The sequence below is a fragment of the Taurulus bubalis genome (assembly GCF_910589615.1).
Source record: "Taurulus bubalis genome assembly, chromosome: 7".
In the NCBI taxonomy this organism is placed as follows: domain Eukaryota; kingdom Metazoa; phylum Chordata; class Actinopteri; order Perciformes; family Cottidae; genus Taurulus; species Taurulus bubalis.
The window spans coordinates 6,541,947-6,569,382 of record NC_136595.1 but is presented as its reverse complement, the minus strand read 5'-3'; the positions used below and the strand labels follow the sequence as shown (position 1 = coordinate 6,569,382).

At 40.7% G+C, this 27,436-nt stretch overlaps 1 protein-coding gene across 1 annotated transcript in view; it reads right to left on the bottom strand.

Moving 5' to 3' along the window:
- brinp3a.2 (bone morphogenetic protein/retinoic acid inducible neural-specific 3a, tandem duplicate 2) overlaps positions 1 to 17,553 on the bottom strand; it is a gene marked incomplete at both ends in the record, with an annotated part of 30,181 nt that extends 12,628 nt beyond the window's left edge. The window contains 3 exons of the mRNA XM_079220581.1: positions 2,581 to 2,771; positions 4,687 to 4,877; positions 17,330 to 17,553. Coding sequence (XP_079076707.1) covers positions 2,581 to 2,771; positions 4,687 to 4,877; positions 17,330 to 17,553 — 606 coding nt within the window. The remainder of the gene's footprint in view (positions 1 to 2,580; positions 2,772 to 4,686; positions 4,878 to 17,329) is intronic.
- Between the last annotated feature and the right edge of the window lie 9,883 nt (positions 17,554 to 27,436).

Here is a 27,436-nt window from a genome sequence, read left to right as displayed (position 1 = left end):
TGCATCTGTCCGATGCGGAAGCGACGCGCGAGTGTGGAGGAACGTATCGCTCCTCTGACTAACTCGCTGCCAGTGATGGAGGTGAATCAGACCTCTTTCTACTCTCCACCTGTCAGTCACGCCAGATGACTGCCTTTGGAGCATGAAAGCACTCTCTCTTCTCCACTTCCTCTCCGTAGCTACAGAACAAAAAAAAAAAACGTAATTCCCAAGAAATGAAACAGACTAAAGTATCTGCCTCCGCACCTCTGATGCGCCCACCTTAGCGGCAGGAGAAACACCTAACCCCCGCTGATCACATTGTAGGGAGAGGACAGAGCTTTGATATAAGTACAGGGAGTCTGATTCATGCTCTGCTACAGCAGAGGAAGCCACACTTCACAAGCCGACCACCGCTGTGTTCGGAGGAAAGAAGGAAAAAGGCAGAAAGGAGGGTCATCCTCTGCTCCGTGGCCCGATTAACCCCATGCTGCATGAAGGTGACAACCAGAGGCAGACACCTGTCACCACCTGTTTCTCACAAGATCCATTCATCTTCCGCTCACACTCATCACCCAGCTTCCTGCAGACTTGATGCTGAAGATAATATCTCATCGCTAAGCTAGCTGATAAAAACCATCATCTCCCCGTTTTATTGCTGTTTTCATCATATCTAAACAAGGGAATCGTTCACATCTTGCTTTCAGAGATGGAGATGTCTGCTTTGCAAAAGACACCTGAAAGCAAAGCACACATTTAATGTAGAAATTGAAGTAAAGATTTGTGATTTTATTTCATATGAAGAGTGTGTGCACTGTGCTTATTGTAGAGATTAATCGGTCAGAGGGTCGGCGTCATTTTAAACGTACCTATTTGTATGATAGATTACGAAAAGTGACACAGAAAACAACTATGTTATGTTAAGGAAAATATGTAATACTTAATTAGTTTAACATAATTAATTAAGCAAGTGCCACTATGGGAAGTATGCAATTGCGTGACAAGTAAATCAAGGTTGACTCCTCCTCTCCCAGCAGTCTACTGGGTGACAGATCGCTTTTTATTTTTACGACACACTTGTCGGCCCAGTGTGGGCTTTTGCGGTCCGGGAAATAATGCGCTGTAATTCATAGATATCACGAAACATAAAATTGTTTGTTATCCACGTAGTTATTAATCGCTATAGCGACGCACACCGACTGAACACAGCCTTTCCTATGTATTGCAAGACACTTTATATATTATTATTTGAGAATATGTATCTCTTTTGACTCTTCTTTAATGCATTGCCGGTATTTCTTGTTATTTGATTAGTATGTTTTGAGCTCATATATTTACTATCTGTATTATTACCAACAAGGTATTGGATAGCAATTTTTATTATCAGAGTCTAAAACAGAAATTATCTATCCTTCGGTATTGTCATTTCATTCCCGGTGGACTGCGGTGAAACACTGAGCTTTGCTTTCAAAGATGGTTTTCATATGAAGCGTCTCTGGGCAGATTCCCATGTTAGCAACTCCAGTTGGCAGTGAGAGGTAAATCTTAAATCCTTAAACCCAGAAATCATGTTCTGTGATTTTATGCAGGCTCATGTTGACAATCATAGCCGTTCTGCGGCTTTATAACAAAGGATAAAAAAGAGACAGGAACACAAGGTCTTATGTTTGTGATACCTGGCTTCTTAGAACAGAGCGCTTGCTCTCTGCTGTTGAAGAAAGAAAATATATATTCTGGTGGTTAAATTGCTCTCACCAACGCCAGTGTAATAAAACACTATTATATTCTGCTTTATTACACCCCAATGCTGCCTAAATTAGCGACTTTGCTTATTTAAAGTATATTTGAAGGCTTCTTTGAAAGGGTGTTTGCCACACGTTTTAATTAAGGAAAAGGTACATTATTTTAGTTTGGCATGATATAGCAACATCTCATCATTTGCAAAATGAGTATGTAAACACAAGGAAACAGTTAAGAAATGTTGTGTTGTACAAATATGAGAGAAAAATACTTTCAAGATAAGATATTCCTTGATTAGTCCCGCAGTAGGGACATTTGCAGGATTACGGCAGCAGACAGGTAAAGTGCACACAAGAGACATAGTAAAAAAAAAAAAAGGGTAAGAATCCACAATAACAATAGTATATATACAGACAGAATAACATGTATTTATATTGCACCGGTTGAAGTGAATAAAGTGTGTTTGTTTGTGGTCTACTGCACGCTCAGCTGGTTGTGCAGCCTGACAGCAGCAGGAAGGAAGGACTTGTGGTACCTCTCCTTCACACACCGGGGATCAATCAACCGGTGGCTGAAGGAGCTGTGCAGAGCTGCCAGTGTCCCGCATGGGGTGGGAGGTGTTGTTCATCAGTGATGAGAGCTTCACCATCATCCTCCTGTCTCCCACCACCTCCACAGAATCCTTCTTTACCAGCTTTCTCAGAAGTAAAGTAGGTGAGACAGTAATCTCCCAAGAGTATCAGTCTTCTAGGTTTGATATTGATATTGAGCAAGATCAAAGACGATTGAATCTTTGATAACCAATGCATTAGTGTGTGAGTGTGTCCCAAGAACTCAACAATGAAGATACTTAGGCGTTACCTTGATGGCAGTGGAGGCGATCTGGATGTGGTGCAGCTTGCGCAAAGTGCTCTCCCTGTCGATGAAGTAGGAGGCGGCCAGCTGGTGCAGAGCTTCCAGAGACACGGTGGAGGAGTTACTCGAGTAATCGCTCACCTCGGCCTTCTTACTCAGTTTCCTCTTGTCCACAAATATCGTTAAGGCCTCTTCTCCTGCAAGGAAACAAAACGTTGAAAAAAGGAAATTATTTTGTATTTATTTAAAAAGGATAGAGGCCGAGGTTCACGTCTCAAAGAGTCGAGCGATTTTGGGTGTTCGTCTTATCTTTGGTGCCAAGCGCTCATGGTCGATGTGCTGCATCGGCTGCAAATCACCTGTCAATCTTGACTTTCTGTTAATGAGGTTCCAGTGTCGATTGGCAAATGTTTTCACTCAATTCATCTGTAGGCATACGACATCCTCTGACCTTTGACCCCCCCCCCAACCCCCACATCGTTTCAGGAACAAATCCCCCATAAAAACTTTTTTAACGAGAAGAAAAAAGGAAGAAATCTCCGGGAGAGCAACAGAGGAGGATCCCTCTCCCCGGATGGACAGAAGCAATAGATGTCATGTGACCAGAATGAACAATGCAACAGAGTTACAGCACATTACATGCATATGACATAAATTATTAATGTAATGAGTAGTGGGCATGACAGCTCATGATGACTTTCTTGTTTGGATTTCATTCCAATTAATCATTTTACACAATTTTTTAAAAACCTGCCACACACTCTGCTCCAGTAGAGACACACACACGCACACACACACCTACCTACACACACTATATCACAGGTGGTTAAGAGAACAGGTGCAACAAGGGCCCTCTGAAGTACAAAGACACTTGACCACGATTAGGATACGCTACATCACCCCATAGCCACGGATCATAGCAATCAACTCTTCATAAGTCTGCGGGGGCCACGGTGTAGAGCACTCCTTCCTCGAGAGTCCCCAGGACACTGTACATCATATTCCTCATCATAATGCACTGTTAATGTCTCTGGGCCATTTTTCCTGCCCACTGTTTTTCTTGCTCAGCTGCTGAAGGGCACCCCCTTGATATCACAATCTATTCATTAATTTCATTAAGTCCATATGTTTCCGAACACAGAGGCAATCCATTCAGAACCACAGAGGCATATCTCTGGCAAGAGTCCAAGGCAAACTCCTCATTCTCCTCTCTTCATACCATTAAGTGCTGGCTGGGAGCCAGATTACGGGCTGCATCAGCTCAGGCAGCTGGTTGCGTTGCATTGAATGCAGCCACTCACAACAGAGACCTTTTCTAAGCCGGGAATCAGGTCTGAAATAATTGACAAGTGTTGCTCTGTAAAAGCAAATTGGTTTCGCAAGACTTGCCGGGACCTCTCTGGCATCTGAAATTATGATTTTTTTTGTCTTCACTCAGAGGACCATTAATGCTTCTCATCACACTGCAGAAAGCCCAAAGTGGGGTAACTGTGACTGGCAGTGGCGTGTTTATAGTGTTCAGGCTTCTACATGTATTCATACAGTACATCTCTGAAGAGCCACTTCTTTGCTGCCAGTGGCAAACTACTTTGCAGTGATGTGTTATTCAGTTGCTAACTGTGACTGAGTTATTGTGCCATGTCCATCTGTTTTCCATATGAAACACCTTGGGGAGCAAACTCTAAAAGCTTTTATCAACACAAATACTGTACTAAAGCCTACATCATCTGAGAGAGAAATACTTATTTTTTCTATATCATATAGGAAAAAGTTATTTCTAAAAACACATTTCCCCATTCTGCGTCCTCAATAGCTCAATACTGGAACACAATAACAATACATTTTCTTCATGTATGTGTCTTCTGCATGAGGCATTAGCTAACTTTACCTAGATCCTATAACTTAATATTCAATCTTTCATTGCGAGCAATAGTAACCAGTTCATCCAGCAAAATTGACGGCTGCATACCAACAATGAGAAAGTCTGTCAGAAATCAAGGAGACATTTCTTCAAGGATTTCTATGATTTCAGAATGTGTCTCTTTTGCATCCAAGTTGAGCTTGAATGCCATGTTTGAAAAAATAAAAACGTGTTTTCTGTTTTCTGTTTACCTCCTAGTGTAGCTGACAACAGGAAGTGAGTCCCATACTTCCTGATCAGATTGTCAGTTATCATCTGGGTGGTGGGCCGGCGGCCCAGCATTCGGATGTTCCTGATGAACTCAGGAGTCAGAGGCAACGAAGACTCCAAGAAATCTCTCCTTTCCACGGCCATGTTGTTCACCTTCCATCTCCCAAACTCCCTGGAAAAAGCAGAACAAAACAACAATACAAGTAACTGCATTAATAGTGGAGTTTGGTTCAGAGTGGAGGAAGAAGTGCTGCTTTCTCTTACTTTAATCATACAATTGATATATTTGGGTTTGGACTGTTGGTTAAACTAAACAAACAATTAAAAAACATAATTGTACATTGCATAAACTAAATCATTTGACAGTCAAAAACTAGGCAACAGTTCATATTGAAAAGAGAAGGTGAGGACAAATGCACCTTCTGTGGCTTCTGATACAGCGACATCATATAGGTACATAATTTGCCTAAAGCTGAGTACGTAGGCAGAATAAATGGCTTGAAGAGAGAGACAGAGAAAAAGAGATAGGTAGAGAAGCAGATTTAATTCATTATGTTGCTCTGTGCTTTTGCAATGTAAGGAATCCCGCGACCGTGCCGACACAGCCTAAACCGAAGCGGAAGGGAATTGATGGAGAAAGAAAGAGAGAATGAGAAAAAGAGATAAATCTAGTGAGAAGACAGGGGGGAAAAAGAAAAAAAGAACATCCAGACTAAAACCTGGTATCTTTTGAAACTATGATTGTCACCTGGGACAGAAAAGTGCTCTTACTGCACAGATGACAGATGTGTTCCTTAATAGCCCATCATAGCAGAGATACACATCGAAATGAATGAAGCACAAGGTGGTACAAGAGATAGCCCCATTTGCTTAAAGAGGATGTCTTCTGTACTGAGAGAGAGAGAGAGAGGGAATTTCTTCTATACTGAGGGAGAGAGAGAGAGAGAGAGAGAGCAAAGCTGTCATAAAATTGAAAGCAGTGAACAAAAGACTTGTCAGCCTTTGTTTCCTTTTCAAGTTCTTCTCTTTGCCTCTGACAACCACGTCTGACCTCAACCACACATTTAACTTATAATATTTATACATCTGGACATGTTCATGTCTCTATGCTTAAAACTGACTTTCATAGGCACCTTTTGACATCAACACACTTTTGGCCGTGTCAGTTTCCACTCATTACATGCATACAGTTTCCTTTCAAAATAAAATTCCAACATTGATTGACTTAGTTATTGAGTTTACTTACGCAACAAAATGACTTGGTTAGGTAAGTGTTTGGTTTGGTTATAACTAAATAGTGGTTTTGATTATAATACGTATGTTTGTTCTGTCTGTTTGTTGTGTAGCTGCATGCTGCTAGTAAAGTAACTAAGCCAGTAACAAAATGAAGGTAAAATATCTGTGGCTGTTTAGTATCAACACTTCATATTTCCTACTTAATTTGTGCAACATGTAGCCTGATTCTATAGTTTTTTATTTATTTTTGCTAATTTCTACAATTTTTTTTGTTTAATATACCTTTACTGTCTTGATTAAACTCTATATAAACGTTTTGTTTTTCTTTAACTGATTCCTGCAAATGTCCTCGCTGTGGGAGCAATACAAGATTGTCTCATCTTATTTCATAAGTCAACATTGACAAGGACAAGGACAGCTGTCCTGGCTGACTCCTGCTTGGTTTGACCCAACCAGCCGCCACCCTCACCGTGACTCAGTGGCAGAGCGGGGTCGTCCTTCAATCAGAGGATCGGTGGTGTGATCCCCTATTCCGCTACCATGTTGATGTGGCCTTGGGCAAAACACTTAATCCCAAATTGCTCCCGCAGGCTGTACGAATGGGTATGAATGTTTAGTTGGTCCTGATGGGCCGGTGGCACCTTGCATGGTAGCCCCTCCCATCAGTCTATGAATGGATGAATGATGACATTAAGAGCTTTGATGGTCTGAAGACTAAAAGAGCCCCAGTCCCCCAACGTGGACTCTCTCGCTCTTTATACTATGCAAGTTGCTGCGACGGTTAATAATGGAGTTCGTTGAAAGTCTGCTGCATCTCACACAGACTCTAAAGGGTTCCTCGGTGCCTCAGACGCAGAGGGCCACTGACCAATTGTCAGTATTTGATGAGTTGTGTGAAAAAAGGGGTTGAATACAACGATGCAAGCTGGCAGCAAGGAGGGAGCTGCATTTGAATAAAGCTTTGTCCTCTAGTAAGGCAGGACTTTCTTCCCGATTATCTTCCTCTGACAGCTTTTACGCGACTGTGACTTCCCTCTTCCATGTACAAACCTAACATGTATCCATTAAAAGAAGGATACAGAAATAGATATAGATGAGGCAGCATATAAACTGAATTGGAGCAAAACTCAAAGAACCAAAGGATGTCCACTCAAAAAAAAACAACCTGTCACCCTGCCTGCATTCTCTCTATTATTTTTTTGTAGAACATCTGCCCAGGGGTAAGTAAGCTCTTTGAAGGGATGCTGCAGTTGGCAGTGCCTTGATTCATACACAAAAAAAGTGATTGAATTTCCAAAAACTTCCTCTAAAGTGTCCTTTTGGATACTGCTTGACTTGCAGGTCCACACTCAGCTTAACAGAGAGAGCATCCTATGTATTGAACATTAGACTTACATGTGTTTTGTTTGTCTCACATTTGGCAAAACAGTAAAGGTTTCATGCTTAGAATACTGTGTTTTGAGAACAGAGGTCGGCATAGTATCCTTCATCTAAATAGCTCTGCAAAGTCAAATACGTCCTCTGAGAGAAAGTAAACTGTATCACAGCTTTAGAATCTCCATATAATGCAGTTTAGTGTGCGGAAATAAAAAAGTGTTATTGCTTTAGTTTTTATCCAAGAAACTAATGGCAAAGGAGAACAGCAAAGATAAAACTAAGTCAGCAACTTTTTATTGGAGGCTGCGCTGTGAGCTCTGGAAATTAAAGTGTTAAGAGTTGAGACACCAAAATACACGGTAGAATAGGATAAGATCTGAGTGGAAAAGGACCAGTTATGAATAGAATAGGACCAGATCTTATTTAAATAACTTTTGGGATAAGGCAGATGCTGTCCCTTCCAGAGGAGGACATATTTTCACTCATTCAGTTTAGGGGAGGATCCAAACATCAACCAAAAAATCTAATGTTTGCAGAAAAATATTCTTAAACAAACCGCCATTTCAAAAACTAGACATATTTAAGTTATGAAAAACATGGTTGTACTGACGAACATAGAAGCCGGAGGAGGTGTTTTGTTACAAAAAAGTTTTGAGTTCAATTGACTCCCAAAAGTCAACTCAAATGTAAAAAAAGGCAGTTAATTTATGTGTGGGTTGGTATTAATGTTAATTTATGAAGCAGTGGGAAAATTAGCAAACATATAAGAAAACCACCTAGAGAGAAATAACCCGTTTCAGCATCTGTAACAAGAACTAATTAAATTTGTACTTGCAAAAACAAAAACCCTGTTTGAAGACCATACCCATCTTTGATGTTTGAAATGAGTACAACTTTGATAATAGGCCACAGACTGGATTGACTCAACATTGTATTTGGTTTTGGAAGCACTTTTCCCTCCATCACAAATCTGCGTAGCGATGAATGTATCAACCACCATGAAGCCGCAAACAGACATCACAGCTGTAATTAAAACAGGGGAGGGTGCCAACTGTTACCATCCGACTGGCACTGCCCCAAAATAACTCCCATATCCACGCTTATACGAGGCGGAAACACAAATTCCTCAAAGTGCCGTCTGCCTTTTTAGTGAGCACCGTTTTGTTTCGAGGTGCTTCATCCTGATGCTTTAAAAAAAAAAAGATGACACGAACATGATTAACTGTGTTGATCGGGGGATTATTTTTATCGGATTACATTGTGAGAGAAGAAAATAAACAGTCCGTGAATGAACGTAGCGGCATTATCAGTCAAATGTCGCACTTCTCTCTCTCTCTTCAAAATAAAAGCGTGACTGCTGTAATCAGAACGGGTTGAACAACCTTGGCTGCTGCTGATGGATGGAGGGAGTGTGGCCTTTTGAAAGGGTATACATCACATTAAACCAGGATTAATGAGGAAAAGCTCAAACACCCAGATGTTTGAATGATACACCGTTTTAAATCCCTGAGAATTCAAACTGCTGCCCACAAACATCAATTTCAATGTCTGTTATGTAATCACGAAACAAGACACTGATTCACCCAATATTAAGCAGAAAGTGTGGGCAGAGAGTGGGAAGTAAACATAATGATGGTAAATGTAAACGTGGTACGCGATGACCTTTTTCGCTGACACCGTAGAATTCAGACAAAGCTTTTGACGAATCTCTTGCTCAGATACATCTAGTGCAGCTATTAATCTTCACCTTATTTCATGCCATACAAATAAATGACCTCTTCAAATGGGACACAGTGTGTCTCTTGAGTTCTGCCTTGCAGCTTGGAAGCACTAGTTCAAAGCCACAGCACTTTCTCTGGAAGAAGAGGAGAACACAATACAGCGCAGGAGCGAGATGGAGGAGGGGGGCAGGTGTAGAAAGAGAATTCGCAAATCCCCGCTGTCGTTGGTTCCTCAGTTATCGCGGGCTGTGATAAGCTAGCCTTGTCTTATCTTAAATCCCCGATGGGCCAAATAGTTCGTCCTGCAGGGAGAAGAGGAAATTAAATGGGTTTCACACAGAGTCAACTTTAGGGGCCGCAATCCCCCTTACAAGCAGCTAAGTCATTACTATTATCAATTCTGTTGCTCCTTTTCGCAGAGGTACATCAGTTTTATCAGTTTAACGCTTTGAACGCCATCAAAGCTAAAAGCTGTTGGAGTTGTTGAACTTTCTCCACTCCTTCTTTTGCTTGGCAGGTTCATCATGTCTGCATCTACAATGGTGGGCATAACTACGTCGATTGACTTGAGTACGGTTCTGCAAGTAAGTAAAGTAAAAGTAGAAAATTTAACTTGAGTACATATGTATTTTCTGTTTGTTTACATTTCCGGTCCACTTCATCAGAGGGAAATATTCTACTTTTTGCCTCACTTTATACATTTCACAGCGAGTTAATAAAATATTATAAGCTTATAAAATAGGCTACAATTAAACACGCCTCTGGCATATTTTGAATTAAAGCAGCTTTTCTATCATGTACACTTATCTCAATTATTGCATATTTTTGTTTAGTTTGCCTACCCATTTGTAAACTTGTAAATAATAATTGAAAAGGAGAATTAAGCTGTTAAGTTGTGTATTTTAGCCCAAACGGTCTGTACATCGTTATATAATTAATTAAAACCACACTTATTCTGAACTGATTTTTTCACCTTCACTGTGGGGTTGACATTGCCAATGATGGGTAGTATTTCATTAATTAATTAATTCTCTACTAACTTCTGTGTGGTGGATATGGAAAATCCAGAGCTTTCAGTGGCTTTTCAATGCTTACGGCACGCGCGTCAAGTTGCTGTCACCAGTGCCGATGTATTTCACAGAAGCCGGAGTTTAATGAAGACGTCTCCTCTTTGTTCAATCCATGCAAAGCTTAAAATGTTTTGTCATTAATATTACACTAAAGACAACTCTTCGCTCTCCATCTCGGCAGAACTCAACCTCTCAGCTGACACACATTTGTCTTGGTATAAAAAAATGTCACAGTGGATGTGAAGTAGGCGAGGTGGCTAAGTCAAAACAAACACAAGATTTTCAATGTTGTTCAGGTTGCGTAGTTATTTTAAGCCCAACATTTTTCCTGAACCTAAATGGTTTTGTTGCCTCATGTGACAGCTTTTTGCCATTTTTAAATACTCTCCTCTAAACTAACTCTTCTGCCCAGCTGCCTACACACACACACACACACACACACACACACACACACACACACACACACACACACACACACACACACACACAGCATGTGGGGCTTAGAATGATAGAGACAGATAGGCGTGTTTCTTGAACATCACTAGGCGATTGTCAAAAAAAAGTGCCAATTTAGGATAATCTATTAAAGGGCCGGTCAGCCTAAAAAAAAGAATAGAAAAAAAGAGTTGTGTTCGTCGGCCCACCTTGAAAGTACCCGGTCTGCCAGACGGCCAGCAAACCCCTGGTTGCCAACCTATAGTATTTGGCTTGACCCCTTTAAAAAAAAGCAGTGGGATCATTTTTTCCGTGTCAGATGTCATTGAGTTCTTAGCACACAGAATGATTTCTCAGATGGTTTGATTTAAATAACGTTAACGACTCGTTAACGATATATATATATATATATATATATATATCTATATATATATATATATATATATATATATACGGGGTTCAGAGCATTAATATGGCTGCAAACAAACACACAAACACACTTCCTCTGTGTGTGTTGTAAGTCTGAGCTTCTCTGAACTCTGTTTTTGTTCCTGGGTGTATTTCTGTGCATGCGAGTCCCTCTGGCTAGCAAATGGCCGACGCTCTGCCCACCCTCCGGTTCCCCTACTGGTTAACACCGTTTGCTCTGTCAGCTCAGTCGCTGTTGTTTGCACCGTTCATGCTGATAGCAGCGTTAGTTGCTAGCCGCTGGCACAGCCGTCGCCATGTTGAGAGCCGCATGGAGGCAATTCCACATGGAGTAGTTAAATTGAGCTAACCCTGAAACGTCGACAACGGGAAGCTTATACATTGATGCATTAGTAACCATCTGGGGGCTTTTTTCTGCAGAAAAAAAATACTTTTACACTAAAGCCGATAATCCTTAAGTACAATTTTTTAATGCAGAACTTGTGCTTGTTTTTTTTTTTTTTGCATTTTTAGATCAACGTATTGGTACTTTTATTCAAGGATGAGAATATTTCTTTCACCAACGTCCTTCTTTTATTTATTGTATCCACATTTATCCGCTGGCATGCAGCCTAATCTTTCAGCAGTTTAATAATATTTAATGATCACAGTGAATTTTCTCCAGCTAAATGATGTTTATAATTAAATCTTATGCCATAAAAAATCATCAAATGCAATAACCAATGCAATATGTTCAAAGCAGGGCCAAAAACACCTCAACACACTGCCTTCACCCTGGTGACTATGGCTGCTTTCCCTTGGCAATGTTTCCTGTGGACAGGTGGCGAAGGCGGAAGGCCCACATTGTGTTTGCACTGGAAGCATACCCACTCACAGTGAATCGCCAGAACACACACAGACACAAACCCTCTTCCATTACAGACAACTTGTTATATATATATATATATATATATATATATATATATATATTTTTCAAATTCAATCTGTAAGAGAGCCGGGGAATTAAGTAGGGGGGCTAACATGGTGTTTCATTATTCCATCAATCCTGCGGTAGCTCAAACACTGTAACTGGAAGCATCAATTCTGGTGATCCATCTTCTCCTGTCATTAAACATTTATTAGGATTAAGCAGAGCTATGGACAATATACACCAGGAAGACCGGACCAGAAAATGACATTGTCACTTTATATCACCTCTGCCCTCCTTTTTGCACAAAGTGCCTCTCAACCAAAAACGGAGAGTCAAAAATGATCATAAAAAAAAAAAATTGTTCACCTTACTTTTGTTGGATCTGAGCAATGGCCACTGACACTTGTATTTCTGATAATTTGAGGAACTTAAATCAATATCTAGTACAACAGGTGCTATATTTTTGCCTTCATAACTTTTGTTTTCTCCATTACTATAATATATAACATAATGTGGGCCAGAAAAGCTTTGTAGTTTAGTGTATTTGTTAACTTTTTTCATCTAAATTTGCAGTCACATGACCATTCATACCAGTTGCGTAGAAATCTAAACATCATCGATGTTGTGATACAGTCTGTGTGAATATTGTTGTCCGAGTAAGCAAAAAAAAAGGCCATTAGTTTGGCATGTATTTGGTCATAAACCAACATATTGGACAAATTAAAATGATGATGGTGCTCTAGAGTAAGTTAAGGAATCATCACAGTGATATCAATATTTGCATGACATTTCATGGCAATCCATCTAATATACTCTACGTGGAAACATTTCACTCAAAAACCACCAATCAACCTCATGGAGAAAAGTCAGCGGGTCCCTAAAGTCAGTAGGATTAAGCCTGCGGATACAATGAACATCTGAGCAAAATGTAATGGCAATCCATGCTATATTTGTTTAAATATTTCAATCTGAACCAAAGTGATAGGCCAACCTTCAGGCTAACACATACCACTACTGTGTCTAAAAACCTGAAGCGAGGATGAAAAGGGGAACTATAATGAGGCTTCCCTCTCCCTCGTTTTACACTTTTACTCTCTTTAGTGAATACAACTTTCGAAAGACAGCTTAACTAGAGAGAAATTGCCTTCAGCTGCCTGCTGTATTAACAAATTAAATACAAGAAAGTTGAGCAACTAATGGGGCAGATTCAAGGGAAAGTGTCTAATGTTGTGTCTTATGAATTGTGAATCGTTTTTCTCTGATGTGTTAAAAAGCAGATGAGGAAAAGTGTCTGAAGGATGAAAAACTACAACTTATTGCTGTTCCTTCAGCAGCGTATTTACTGTAAGGAAATACTTGCTAAAGTAAGGGAGGCGAGGAGACAAGACAAAGAACATCAGTAAGAACGTAGCTGTGGGATGCCAAGAAGCAGCGCTGAGGGAGTCTGCTCTAAAACACTCACCTCAACCCCCTTCAGAGCACCTGCAGACTCCCCTGTGGTTTTGGAAATCCGCTGGTGTTCATCAGGCTTGAAGTGGCTCTTACATCCAACAGGAAGCCGCTTTCTTTTGATCAAGTTAATCTCAACGGGTGGGCGTGTCCTACATGCTTTGGTTTGTGGAATAAACTAATTGCAGATTCTTATTAGAGTCTCCTTGTTTGAAATGATTACATGTTGATGCACAGTAATGCCTATTGACATAGTGACACTATCTGTACTGTAATTTACTCAAGTACTTCTAAACCCCCAGGGTTATTTTCTGCAGTAGTTTTAAGCGAGTGTTCTCCATTTTAAGTATAAAGCAACTACTTGACAGCAGCTTTAGGAACTCTACCCCCCTTTACAACTCGTCTCAAAAGGCCTTTTCGGTGATCGGATTGCAATCGGATAGCGCAAAAAGTCAAATGTACCCAAAACATTGCATTGTGGTCGGATAGATATCCAATCAGCCGAACCACCTTTGGAGGAGGTAAGGGATGTGACCATATTGCACATACGTGTAAAGGCAGTTGCATTTATAATTAACAGCAGATACGTGTGGTAAAATGTAATCACGTTAAACTTTTTCAAACCAGAGAGGATGTGACGTTTCGTTGTTTGGTTTGGACATAGCGGTCAGATCTTAATCAGACTTTAATGGGGACAAAGGAGACTCGTATAAATACCAGGTGTTAAATGTTATCAGGTTCAATTTTCAGTAGATACAATCTGGATATGAGACACAATTAAATGCAACTGAAATTAATTAGAAGTTTCCATGCTGGGAAAAAGGTCCATAAAAACTTCTCAAAGTTGCAGTGATGAATCCATTAATTTAGTGGAGCTAGGTTAAGTGTGTCACTTTGCTTATTTTATCCCATCAATGTGTCCACTATAGTACCTTGTAAATTTAAATGTCTTAAAAAAAGATAGAACATGTCTGTGATTTTGCTGAATTATTAAACAATGTAACATTTGTTTTTTTGGTCAATATTTGTATCAAAAACTTATTTCTTGAGTACACATTGATATTTTATGTGTCTACAACATCAAGTTTGTTAAGCATTAAAAGGTTGGCATCGCTTGTTTGGTCATTTTTTCTCATGTTTTTATGTATTCTTTAATCAGACATTTCTCTTCTAAATCAGTAGAAAGAACAAAAGTATTGTTCCGCTCTTATTCAAATGAAACAGCCTGAGCTGTGAGCAGTTCAAACAAAGAATGATTTTTCCCCATCAGACCCAGTTTCAACCTGTGGTGAGCAGTGACACGCCTTGATTCACTTTTTAAGAGACACCAAGTTTGGGAATCGCTGCCACCGAGATTAACTTCCTACTTGTGTTAGTACACAAGGGTTATAGCTTGATTTTGGGACTTTGGTTCCACAGCAGGAGCATAGCTATGAAGTGTGGGTCCCTTAGGAGACACAGTAGTGAGCCCACTTTCTTTAATAAAACAACCCTACTACATCTTTTATGAGCCAGCTCCAGGTGTGAGCCCCCAAAACCATCACCATATTTCACCCCACTATGGCGGCATCGCAAAGAGAGCTATAATTTGTCGAAACTGAAAGAAACACAGGCTTTTACCCACAGCTGTATCCCTCCTGTTTTCTTTAGATTTCCTTCTGAAATCGAATGGGACTGAATCCAAGTGAATTCTCTTTAGAAAGATTTACAAGCTATTTACTTTTTAGGTTAGTTTTTCCTTTTACTATCACCACTATTAATCAATGCCATATTGTGGTAATCTAGAGAGCCTCAAACACAACCTTGCAGCTGACAGAAGCCTCTCAGGGGATTCTGTGATAATGCAGAGTAATAAGTACTAAGAGCTCACTAATCACTTGGCCACATGATAAGACTATTAATCTTGCCGCCCATGCAGCTCAGCTCCAACGAAAGGCTGCCTTTTGCCAGAGGAGGAAATATTAAAAAGCTCCAAAGCTGCAAACGATCACCAGAGCTATAAAGCATCCTTGCACCGATCCATAGATGTCAGGAACCTTGTTCGTCTGCTTCCAGAAGCCTGGACAACAGCCTCCTAAATGACGACGGATATGATTCATGACACAATCTCCGCTAATTCGGTCCGCACGCCGATACCTCAGACTGTGTTGCTGTCATGACAAATCATCATTTTTTCCTGGTGCTAATCAACATATTTCAGTTGACCACCTGATCGGGTGACCCCCTGAGGGTTTGGAAGACAGCCGAACGTGATGCACAGCCAGCAGATAGCAACGCGCCCGCATTAAATACATCATGATGATTCCGTCTGGGCATGTGACAGATATCTTGTGAACATCGGATGTGAGAAACCTTTTCTGCATGACAAGCAGGCCAAGTAACGTCTGCCTGAATAACCATGAATTGGGTTTTCATAAAGCATACTGACCATTGTGTGAACTAATATCCCAAAATGCAGTTGTATTATATTCTTCCTTGTATTATTTTGATTTTAAAATGAAAAGGTTAGGAGGGAAAAGCAAATGTACTGCTGATAAAGACCCTCTGCAGCTGCAGCTGTGAGCACCACTGTCACACTACAATGGGGTTGAGATAACCTCATCACACATGTTGTTTGGATAAAACACCCTTGGAATGACCTTGTCCTCAACTTTAATCTGATCCTTCACCAACATATTCCAGCAGATTTACATTTGCAAGTTAATTCAACCAAGACAGATGGAGGTTCACTCCCCTCCTTGTCTCTATCATTTAACTCAACTTCCACTGATTTAACTGCAGTGCATTTCATTGCAAGCACTATCATTTCTAGTAGAGTGCCTTAATAAAGCCGGGTCAGGTAAGGACATGTGGGCTTGAGGTTGCTGAAGTTCATGGTTCACATTAATTATGAAAGACGCCTCTCTTAATCTATATGTTCCTCTTTTGTCACATCTCAAAATATGCAACATCTGAATATGTTTTTGCTACTTACATGAAATATTCAGCATGAATGAAAACATGCAGTTCACTCTTCCAACAGCCAAGATTGACTCTGTTGGGTTGATACTGCAAAAACCCGAAACAGAAAACCAACGTATGGGCATATACACAATGATAACCACACTGGAGGTCCTCAGCATTTGAAATAAGTAGATTGACCTTTTGAGAAATATGCCACGCTCATGTCTGTATGCTAAGTATAAAGTGTAATTCATACAAAACATGTGTAAATGACAAGTTGCTGTAATACTGAGGGTTGTATGTCTGTATATACATATTAGATATTAAACAAACAAGAAAGAGCATTTTAATTAGAGCACTTTAGAAGCAGATAGCATAGGCATTAGCTTCGTACCGAGCTAGGTCAGGCTAGCATCTCCCCTTTTCTAAGCTAAATGGCTAGCAGCTGGAGCTTTATATTTACTGACAGACACAACAGTGGTATCAACCTTCTTATTGCACTCTTGACAGGCAAGCTAATTAGCCTAGTATTTTCTAAAATGTTAAACTATTCCTTTAATGGACATGGCTCATTTGTTTGATCAAGTGATCAGTTTGCGATGTTAGTGTGCTAGCAAAAAGTAGGATCTGGTCAGCAAGCATTACTGTCTTCTTCTGACGTCTGAGTAGCACGCTAACTCACAAAACTAAAGGGACTAATCCAATTTTAGCACTGACTGCTGGCATCTTCATATGACCACTGACGTTTTTGCTAATGCTTTACACCAACAGTGATCTGTTTGTTCATGGTAAATGAGCCAAATCATACAGCTCTAAGTGCTTTTAAGTACAGGCTGCGGCTCGTGACTGTGAGTTATACTAATCTTAATATGTAAACACATCATTTAATCATATTATGTATATGGCCTTTATTTACACAGAGCTGATTCCTCAAAGGACGACCATGGGGGCCATTTCATTCGGCTGCTGGGAGATTTTCCCTGTGCGTTATAGGAGTAGTGATGGCAGGAGTAAACAGTGTAAAGTGCTTTTTCCTCCTGCTGCCCTGACTCACCTGTATATTTTGTATCTGGTGGAGAAGCCTTGCCGGTTCTTCTCCAGAAAGTCAATGTACTCTGGGGAGTGGTGGAAAGGCCCTTTATCAGACAGGAGCCAGTCCAGGGGGCCCCCAGGCTTGTCATTGGGAAGGCTGGCAGTTGCTACCGCTGTTGCTGTTACCGCAGAATGTAAACACACCCAGCAGTGAAGGCTGAGGCTGACGACGCCCCATAGAGCCATCAGAGATGGAGGGAGCGAGGAGGGGATGAGGGCGGTGACGGTGCGTTCAGCAGCCAAAGCCACTCGTCGTTAGCTGGCTCCTCCACTGGGACGACCGGGGGACATGCATCACCTCAACGCCCCCCGAACACCTGCAGAAACACACAGATAAGGATAAAAATAAACAGCCAAGTCCAACATAAAAGACACAGAAAGAAAAGCCTGACAATAGTTCAAACCTTAACAGCTCTTTGTGGCAGCTAAAGGCTTGAATTGAACAGTGTGTCATTACACATGTGACCATCACCAGATAATTGTCAACAATGTTGACAATTAATTGATTATTTGAGTAATTTATCAAGGAAAAATTACAAGTATTTATTAGTAGAAGCTTCTTAAATGTTAGGATTTTCTGCTTTTCACCATTTTATTTAAAAACTGTACTTGATTTTGATCGTTGTTGGAACCGAACACTGAACTTGAAGCTTACAAGTTAACCTTGACCCCTCTTTTAAACACAGTCACAAAACAAAAGTCACACTTTTTGAAATATGTCGTCTTCTTTTTTGGTTGTGACTGTATTTTCATGTTACCATGCCATGAAAGCTCCGGTCTACTAACTAAGAGCAAATTGGGGTTTAGTGTCTTGATCAAAGACACTTCCTTCCGTGGATAGGAAGAGTCAAGGCTCAAGCCACAAAGCCTCAGACTCATGGACAGCCTCACACTGGTTTTGACCCACACCACTCACAGTCACACATGGAGCGAATGATGCGATAAGTGATGTCAACCACACATATTTTTTCGCTATTGGTTGACGCTGCGACTTCGCAGGTCGCTGAACCCCACCATTTGAAGATGCACATGTTGTACCTGTGTGGCCGCACCCTGCAGTGCACAAATTGGGGAGAACGTCACCAATTGTGAACACAACTGTCACTCACAATCTGACCACATTAACTGGAAAAAAAACTGATTATGGCAATAGTGAATGTGGGGAAAGAACAGAATAACACCCTGGGCAATGAAATAAATCAGACTCCATGTAATGACAAACCATCATTTTTCTCTGGTACCAATTATTACTGTTTTATTGAATTTAGCCTTTACATCATTTGTATGTTACAATAACAAAAAGGTAGAGACGGCAATACAAATGTGCCCCGAATAAAACCCATAACACCCCTGTCACACGACAATAGTGCTCAGATAACCTCATCACATGTGGTGTTAGGATAAAACGCCCTTGGAATGACCTTGTCAACATATTAACAGATGTACATTTGCAACTTAATTCAACCGAGACTGAGAGAGACAAGGAAGGAAGGAAGGAAGGAAGGAAGGAAGGGAACTTGCATCTTTTAATTAAACTGCACCTGATTTAACTGCAGTGCATTTCATTGCAAGCCCTATAACGTTCACTAGAGTGCTTTAATTAGGATCGAGTAGGAGACGTGTACATATTTTGGGTGGGCTAGAGGTGGCTGAAAGAAAAGACCGCCTCTCTAAATCTAAACAGTAGAAATATTGTACAAAAGAACATGATATGAAACACAGCAACAATGCAAGAAATCAATGACTTTGATGACCCGGTGCATGCTGGGGGTTTTCATACCTTTGGATGCTGGAATGATAATCAATATCAACTGGAAATAGTTGGTTGACTCTAGTATCAAGTTTTAATATTACAAAGTGAAATGCATTGCGATGTGCTATGAATCAACCTTCCTTTATGTAGCTCCTTTTTTTTTTAGAACGAAGCATTTCACTTTTGTAATGCTCTCTGTGAGTTGGGATTTTCCTTTGCGAGACAAGAACTTTAGGGAAGGGACAAGTTGTACTTGATTAGTAATGCAACACATTTCTGTTGCATCCTCATTTGCGGTATTCTGGCATAAAAGTATTGCCTAGTACAACTGCTTCTAAACTGGCAGTTGTGATTCTAATTGTGAATAGAGCGTATAATTGCGCTGTGCTGCTGTTTTCAAAATTGCCTCATCATACTTCAACAGTCACTTTGCCGTAGCACGGCAACTATTAAGAGTTGTGCTCACATGCAAATAAAGGAAGAGGTGCACCCACACCCACACGTTTGTCGCTAAATCCAACGTCTTGCCTGTTGTGTTTAAAAACACTACCTGCTGTTTTGACCGTTGTGCAGGTCACACTATTGTGTCCATCACCATCTCGAGACCCGTCAATCATCTCCCCCACAGTGACACACTCCTTTGCTCTGTGTGTGTGTGTGTGTGTGTCTCGGGTGTAGGGGGGATTTGAGTCCCATTACAGTATTCTGATGACAATCTGTCAAGCTAACTCAGCCATATGACCGTGTGTGTGGGTGTGTGCACATATGCGTGGGTTTCAAAAATCATCACTCTCAGACAACACAGCAGACAGCATGGGAAGAGCGCACAACAGCTGGAGGTGGAAAGGAAGAGCAGAAACAGATTTGAAATGTAATATTGAATAGTATCGTCCTTGCATGCTTACACGCTCAATAATCAACCCTTATCTCTTCCTGCAGAGGATTTTAATGGAGCAGTTTTAATAAGAGAAGATGAGCGTGCATTTTGGAAATAGATTTCAGCCTGACGTCGCTGTCATTGTGCACCAGACTTGGCATGCATGTCTCCGGTGTGTGTGTGTGTGTGTGTGTGTGTGTGTGTGTGTGTGTGTGTGTGTGCGCATACCCAATCCATATTTATTAGTCTGCTTTCGTGAAAATGGAATGCAAACGTGTGCAGCTTCTTCTTTTTTTTACAGTTCTTGTTTTTTTGGTCTAGTTTAGTTTTAACATTGTTGAATAACTAAACATCTAAATCCATGCAGAGGAACCACAGATATATCTAACATTACCCACTGAGCAACTTTGCTACAACAATCGAGTTGAAGATTCGGTGCATGCACTTTAACTGCCACTGGCATACCGCTAGTGGCAGTTAAAGTGTGGCCTCGAACCTCTCGCCTTTAAGCAGATACAAGGAGTCGGCCACACACTAAAAACTATAAATTGCCTCAAGTGATTTTACTTGCAGGCAGTTTAGCAGAGCGCAGCTCCCTCTGGAGCCACAAAAGGATTCAGACAACCGTTTCACCACATATGCAGTTGTTTTACCCAAGACCTGTAAACAGACCGGTGGAGTTCCCTTGGCAGATTCTAAGTCACAATCCAAGGTTTTCAGGTCTGAAACAGCATTTGGACGAATCCGTTTCACAGGAAAAAACTGAAGACATTGTCCAAATAGAGTTTTAAATTGTCGACAGCAGGATTTAACTTTACTGAAGCCAACAAAGACCACTCACTTATCTTTCTCCAGTAACATTTACACACTGATTTATTTGTTCTTGACAGGCAGAAAAAAGGACAACCAGTATACAAGAATTATAAGGGTGCTGGGAACCTCCCAAAATCTCACCAACCTCCCTCGTTCCTGCAGCCAAACAGAATTGGATGTTCATTAAAAAGTGCTTGTTTCTGTGCTTTACCACTACAACAATGCAGCATAAATGAATCCTCATAATAATTCATATCACCCGAGTAGTTCCCCATTTGCTTTGCTCGCATGTTTTACCCTGGTCCGGATTCCAGTTCTAAAAATGACTCATTTTGAATAATGTCATTAGCAAGAACGGCCAGACTCGAACAGAAGATTATCATTAAAAAAAAATCTGGATCACACACTGTCAACACCAACGGGTCCAGACTGTGATGGTCCAACATGTTTATGATGCCAAATCATCATCGACACCAGAGTTTTGCAGAGAAAAAAGGTCTGGCCCCACACAGTATCACTCTTGTATAGGGGGGGGGGATTTAAAAAAAATGTTTTTCTTCAAACCAATTACAATAGTTTTGCGTTGTAGTGTGCTAAGCACAGGATGCAGTGACGTTGCCTTGTAAAATAGAAATAGTAGAAAGCATACAAAGAGATTCAGCTGAACATGACTCACCGGATGAAGACTGTGGTTGTAAGGCTGCCATTGGCCTCAGACTATCAGTGAAATCATCCCAGTGTGTGTACCTGTCTTAAGTCTGATTCAGGTTAAAGTTTCCCGTTTCAAGTCTTTCTTACACTCTGATTTATGTATAGCTCGGAGTGCCGGTATCGACCCGCACAGCACTGCTACCAACACCACATAGAGGCAGCAATATAGTAACCCGACACTGAAACTGATCAAATTCTCCAATGCAGTTAAATTGTGATCGAATCCTTTAGCAAGTTCTGCATTCCAGCGGTGTTGAATAGTTCATTCCCTCAGACACACACACTTCTGCCATGCTCTATGTTCAAACTCAAGCATCGCAGTATTCTTTCTTTTCCTACAGGGCCACACTGTGAGCCGAGGCCTGCTTTGTGGGGATGGGCGGGGGTTACAAAATCTTCCACTAAAGTTGTGGCTTGTTATCGTCAAGCATCGGGGTCGGGAATACGTGGCAGTATGGTAATGTATGACGACGTGTCTCCGCTGCAATGGAATTGGCCTGGAAACCGCTACAAGTGCATCTTTTGTGAGCCGAATCCAGAAGAACCCTTTGCCTCCAATTTGACCCGACGCTATAGGTGGAGCTCGGCCTTGCTTTACATGGTGCATGTTGTGTATCGAGTGACCTATCGCAGAGGGTGTGTTAATAGCAAAATAGAGCTCAGAGGTGATATTAAAGGACTCTTTAATCCTATCATCCTACCGGCAGCTGTCCAAAAAGCTGATGCGGGAGAACAGGCTCTGTTCCCTGTTGCTCTCTTCCTTCCTCTGACACTCCTTTGTCTTTTGCCGTTCCTCAAACAACCCACTCTCGTCCTCCTCTGCATGCTCAAATACCTCTAAAACCTACTTTTGACTCACATTCACAATGTTTTTTTTTTCACACACTTGCTATGACAAGTCCTGTCTGTAAACATTCATTGTTTTCAGACAGGACTGCGCCAGCCTTATAGTCACATTATTTCCCCCAAACAAAGCAATCCACTAAGCCTTTGTTATCAGCTGCCTGGGAGATATCAGATACATGCCATTTCCACTTACAAGGGCATTATGTCACATTTCCAACTCATGCAAACACTGCTTTTCATCAAACGATGTCAGAAAATGCTCCTCCTTGAGGCAGGAAGCCCTCGCATAATCTAGAAACAACAAATCAAATGTTGGGTGATACAACAAGGAGTTTCCAATTTGAGCGGGAGGCAAGCAGCCATGCTGCAGTGGATCCACTCAAATATGGTTTTGCACAACGTGGGCCACCAATAACCCGGGGCTGTTTGGAACCGCTGTATAAAATGAAAGCTCTGTTTGTTCCTGCGAGGTCCTCTCAATGGAATTGTGAGCAGAGTGCAAATGATTGGGGAGTAGATTTTCCCACACATGAATGTAATGAGACCTTCGCCTGAACAGCCAAATGCCCAGAATCATATCGGTGAAAGGCGTGATGTGGCATCATACAGCAAATGCAGCACTTTAATTATCCTTGAAGATTGTAGTTATTGAGTGGTTCTGATTTTTAAAACATTCTCTCGCAGCACCAAGGTAATCCTAATTTCAAGTTTAATAGAAAAAAAAGAAAAAGGTATGAACTGTCAGGAGTATTTTATCCTGCTTTTGAAAACATCTGTTACGGGGCCCGGAAGGTTAAGAAATGGATCTCTGTATTTGTCCCCGCCTGCACTATCGCCTCATGTGACGGACAATTGCTCTTTCATATGCTTTTTAAAATGTCCCACACATTTGCACAGATATAGTACCACCTTTGTTTGAGGAGAAAGACAGTGCAGATGTCCCAATTTCTCTTTTTAAATGACACCGACAAGGTCCTGTTTATTTCTGCAGGGAAGAAATATCCGTTCGGAAGTCATTTATGTTCTGCCAGTTGGAAAGAGAAAGGAGGGTGTTAAACAAATGGCCATTCGAGTGAGCCACAGCCAACAGTGGATCAAACTCTACAACATTTTTACGCCCACTGAACGTCATAATGACCGGCCATATTCAGTAAGCACCACTGCATATAAAATACCTCAGCAGCAAGAATACTTAACAAGTCGGCTGGGATGGATCCTGTCATCTGCAAAGGTTTAATGTCTCGTCATTACATGACTAAAAAGCGCAGCAGTTCAATGGCAGAGAAAAGAGTCCCGGCTATTTTTGATGTTCAACTAAAACATATAGTACATGGTTGTCAACTGTTATAAATAAAGCTCTGCAAGAGTGTTTTCAGACAATCTCTATAAACCAAAAACAAAGATAACTCCGTAATGTCTACGAAAGAGATTTGGCCAACGTTACACAATAAATCCGAAGCAATGACAGATTGAAAAACAGTGTTGGAAGACCACCAGTCAAGCAAAAAGGAAAACATGCTCACAATTTACTCATATCTCAAAATGTTCTTTCCTGAGGCATGATGAGATAGTGAGTCAAAGGCATTTTTCATTACAAGCACTCGTGGTGGTTACATTAAGGTATGATGTAAGGCAAGGCAAGTTTATTTGTAGAGCACATTTCAACAACAAGGCAATTTAAAGTGCTTCACATAAAACCATTAAAAGCATCAAAACATAATGCAGATTTAAAAACAGTTAAGAAAACATTAAAACAGTCAAAAAGCAAAAGAAAAAATAAAAGTTGAAAAAGCAAAATGAAAAATAAAAGTTGAATAAAAGTTGCAGTGCAGTTTAAGAAATAAAATGCAGTAGTGAGATGCAGTAATTGAATCTGGTTCAATTAAAGGCAGCAGCAAACAGAAAAGTACACAGTGTGGGCCCGCCATGTCCGCCGGCTTTTTGGAACGAGGGAAATGACAACTTTCTTTGTTTTTCCACTTTATATATATATATATGTGGATTTTAAATTATCCGCCTCAGGGAAAATAAATAAAATGTTTGCAAATGTGCCATTCAGTGAAAGAGATACTTTGATAGAAACCCTGATTGTTGAATTTCTTGATATTATTTAAATAATGGCGTGATTAATTCACAGACTTCTTGAGCTGATTTAACTAAATTGGCAGTCTTGCCACTTTGAGTTAATATCTCAATTGAATCTGAAACAAGCTCATTTGTTGGCCTTCCCTACTAATCTCTGGCATTTGTGAATAGATTCATCTGTCTTCACCAGAGTTTTCGGAGCACGTCGTCCAGGCTTCTCTGCAGCACTTCCTGTTAACTTTATGTGACTGCCACAATTACACGGTCCCGCCAGAGTTCTACTGGCTACTCACTGCAGTGTTGGATCTCGACTCTCACCCTGTCTTTTGGAGGTTACACTGAGCTTGATGAGATGTGGGAACTCCCAAGTCTAATCTTTCTTGAGGATTTCAGCAGCTGATTTCGTTGGAGACCGGGACAAAGCCGAGCATTCAGGCCCTAAACATCTGCTCGCTTATTGTGGGATGCCAGAGCTGTAACGGTCACCTACCTCAGCGCGTGCGCTCAAGCGAGTGTGTGTGTGTGTGTGTTTATGTGGTTTTCTTGCAGTGTGTTTCCACATCCATGATTGGAACACTCACCACAGCAGATCCTCTTTGTTGGCACTCCAATTATGCAAATTTTAATTAATATTTATTTTTTGTCTCACACCTTGAACACGTTTGAAGGAAAACAATAGTAGAAATAGAGATGGCGGGAGTGCATGCATTGCATGGTGGGGGGTGGTGGTGGGGGGTCTGATTAAAACATTTCCTTAGAATTAGGATCCACTTTGTAACTTGTCTGCGAGCCAACCCCAAAAGCATCTTCAAAGTAGGGAAACAGGAACTGATAAACTTTACATCTTCCTCTCAGTGCTGACTAATGAGTTTTATGGCCCTAATTAACCCAGTTATCTTCCCTTCTGCAACTGTCAACAATATCTCTCATACAAGCGCCACGGGTGAAACACAGTCTTTGTGAAATTAGAATATGACTGCCAGTTGCACTCATCCGGCTGTCATAGAAACAAATACAGAGGATGAGCTCCCGTGGTGTCCTAGGAAGACAACATCAAAGACCAAAAGAATAAGTCACTTTGTACGCACTTACATACACAGCCACGAACACACAGATGTACAGATCTGCAAACATGCATATCAGCGTCAGACATAAAGACTCAAACCAAGAGGACATGAACAACAACACAAGGTTGCTGTTGGAATCAAGTGGAGTGATTACAGTGTTGCTGTGTCAGGGTATTTGGGCTTATTCTTCTTTTTTGCACCAACTGTTGTGTAGGTGCTAAATTTACATATCAGTGTCCTGGAGATGTTATGTATCTGATATAATACAATGATGGAAGGTTCTGAAAAGATAAGGGAAAAAACACCCTAGATCTATTTCTTAACTATGGTCTAAATTGAGATTTAGTAAGTGGACACTGAACCATAATTCCATGCACATTAACTCAGTCTATTTAATAATTCCTCCTTTTATCACTGTAAATTCTGATTTAAACTGCAATATTCCTTATCTCTTGTAATCCTCTTTGTATGTAAATTAGTTTTATTGAAGTCACAGACAATACAAACTTATTTGAATTTCATATTTACATTGCCATCTGCTATACTGATGTAGACTATTGTATGTGAATGTACTGTACTTGTATAACATATTTTACAGAATGTGTTACAGAAAACACAAACTGTAGCTTTATGGAAGCGTCCTCTTTGTTTGGGGTCCCATCAACATGATCACATGGGAATGGGAATAAATAGCACTTCATATCCACATTTTTGGCTTTTCAAGTGTCATTTAACACCACGGCGTCGCAGTAATGTTTAGGCAAAATTAACTACATCCACTGTTCAGGCCCAACACCCCTTAGTTACTTTTAGGTAAAAACATGCAACAGGAAAAACGCAAACATCGGTCTTGAACACCCGTTTTCTGTTTGCAAGTCCTGTGTGTGTTTGACCTCGCCTCCCACAAACCAGAAGTAGTCTCTTTCACACTTTATACTACGTCACATCACACGGATAAGTTTACGTGGCAGTTAGTTCACATTACACACATGGCCAGCAAAAAGCAAGAAAGATGTTATGTTGCACGCAAAATGACTTCCAAATCGACGTGTCATTCGTGAGCCGACTGGTGAGAGCGGGCTGCGTCCCATGGACCTCACTGCTGCATGCTTAAAACAATTATTTAATAATTGCAAAATGAATTACACTCTCACCTTTAAATATTTCTTTAATTTGACCTTATGAAAACCCAGTAGGTAGCAATGCATTGGAGGGGTAATCATTCTCGTTGCCACAAGCTGGGCTTGCACTTTCTTAGAGAGACTGTCCTCCAAGACGAATGACGGCATCGTTTCATCAAGTGACCCAGAAAGACGCGTGTTTACATTTATTAAGTAGCTAAAAGCCTTCTAGCAGCCGTAGTACTTAGGACAGGAGGAAAGGAGGAAGTAAGGTGACACTGTTATAGTGTCAGAGTCTGCGTAGGGAGGTGGTCAACCGTAAATATGAAGTCATTTCAACCTAAACCATGATCTTCCCCTAACCATAGCGTTATCACATCATAACACAGGTTATTTTTCCACCAGTGATTCGTATTGATTTTGGAAAGCAGATGATGAAAGACGCGTCTGATAAGAAAACAAGAAACACAGAAATTACCATAAAGTTATTGCAGCGAATAAGATGACAAATCATGTGTCTGGTGTTATATGGTCTATTCATCAGCAGTTTGTGTGCCAAATTTCATCTGCAAAAAAACTGCAATCCTATATAGGGAGTTGTCTGACGTTATAGGCCCCAGACAGCTCTAACTTCATATTACAACTCTTATGAACAAATTGTAAAAAAAAAAAAAAAAAAAAACGTCGACAAAAGAAATCAAAATGGACTAATTGGGGACTTGGGAGGAATAGTGCTGCGTATAGAAGTACTGCCAACATCAATCACCGTTATAGAGCATATAAAAATCCATCTTAC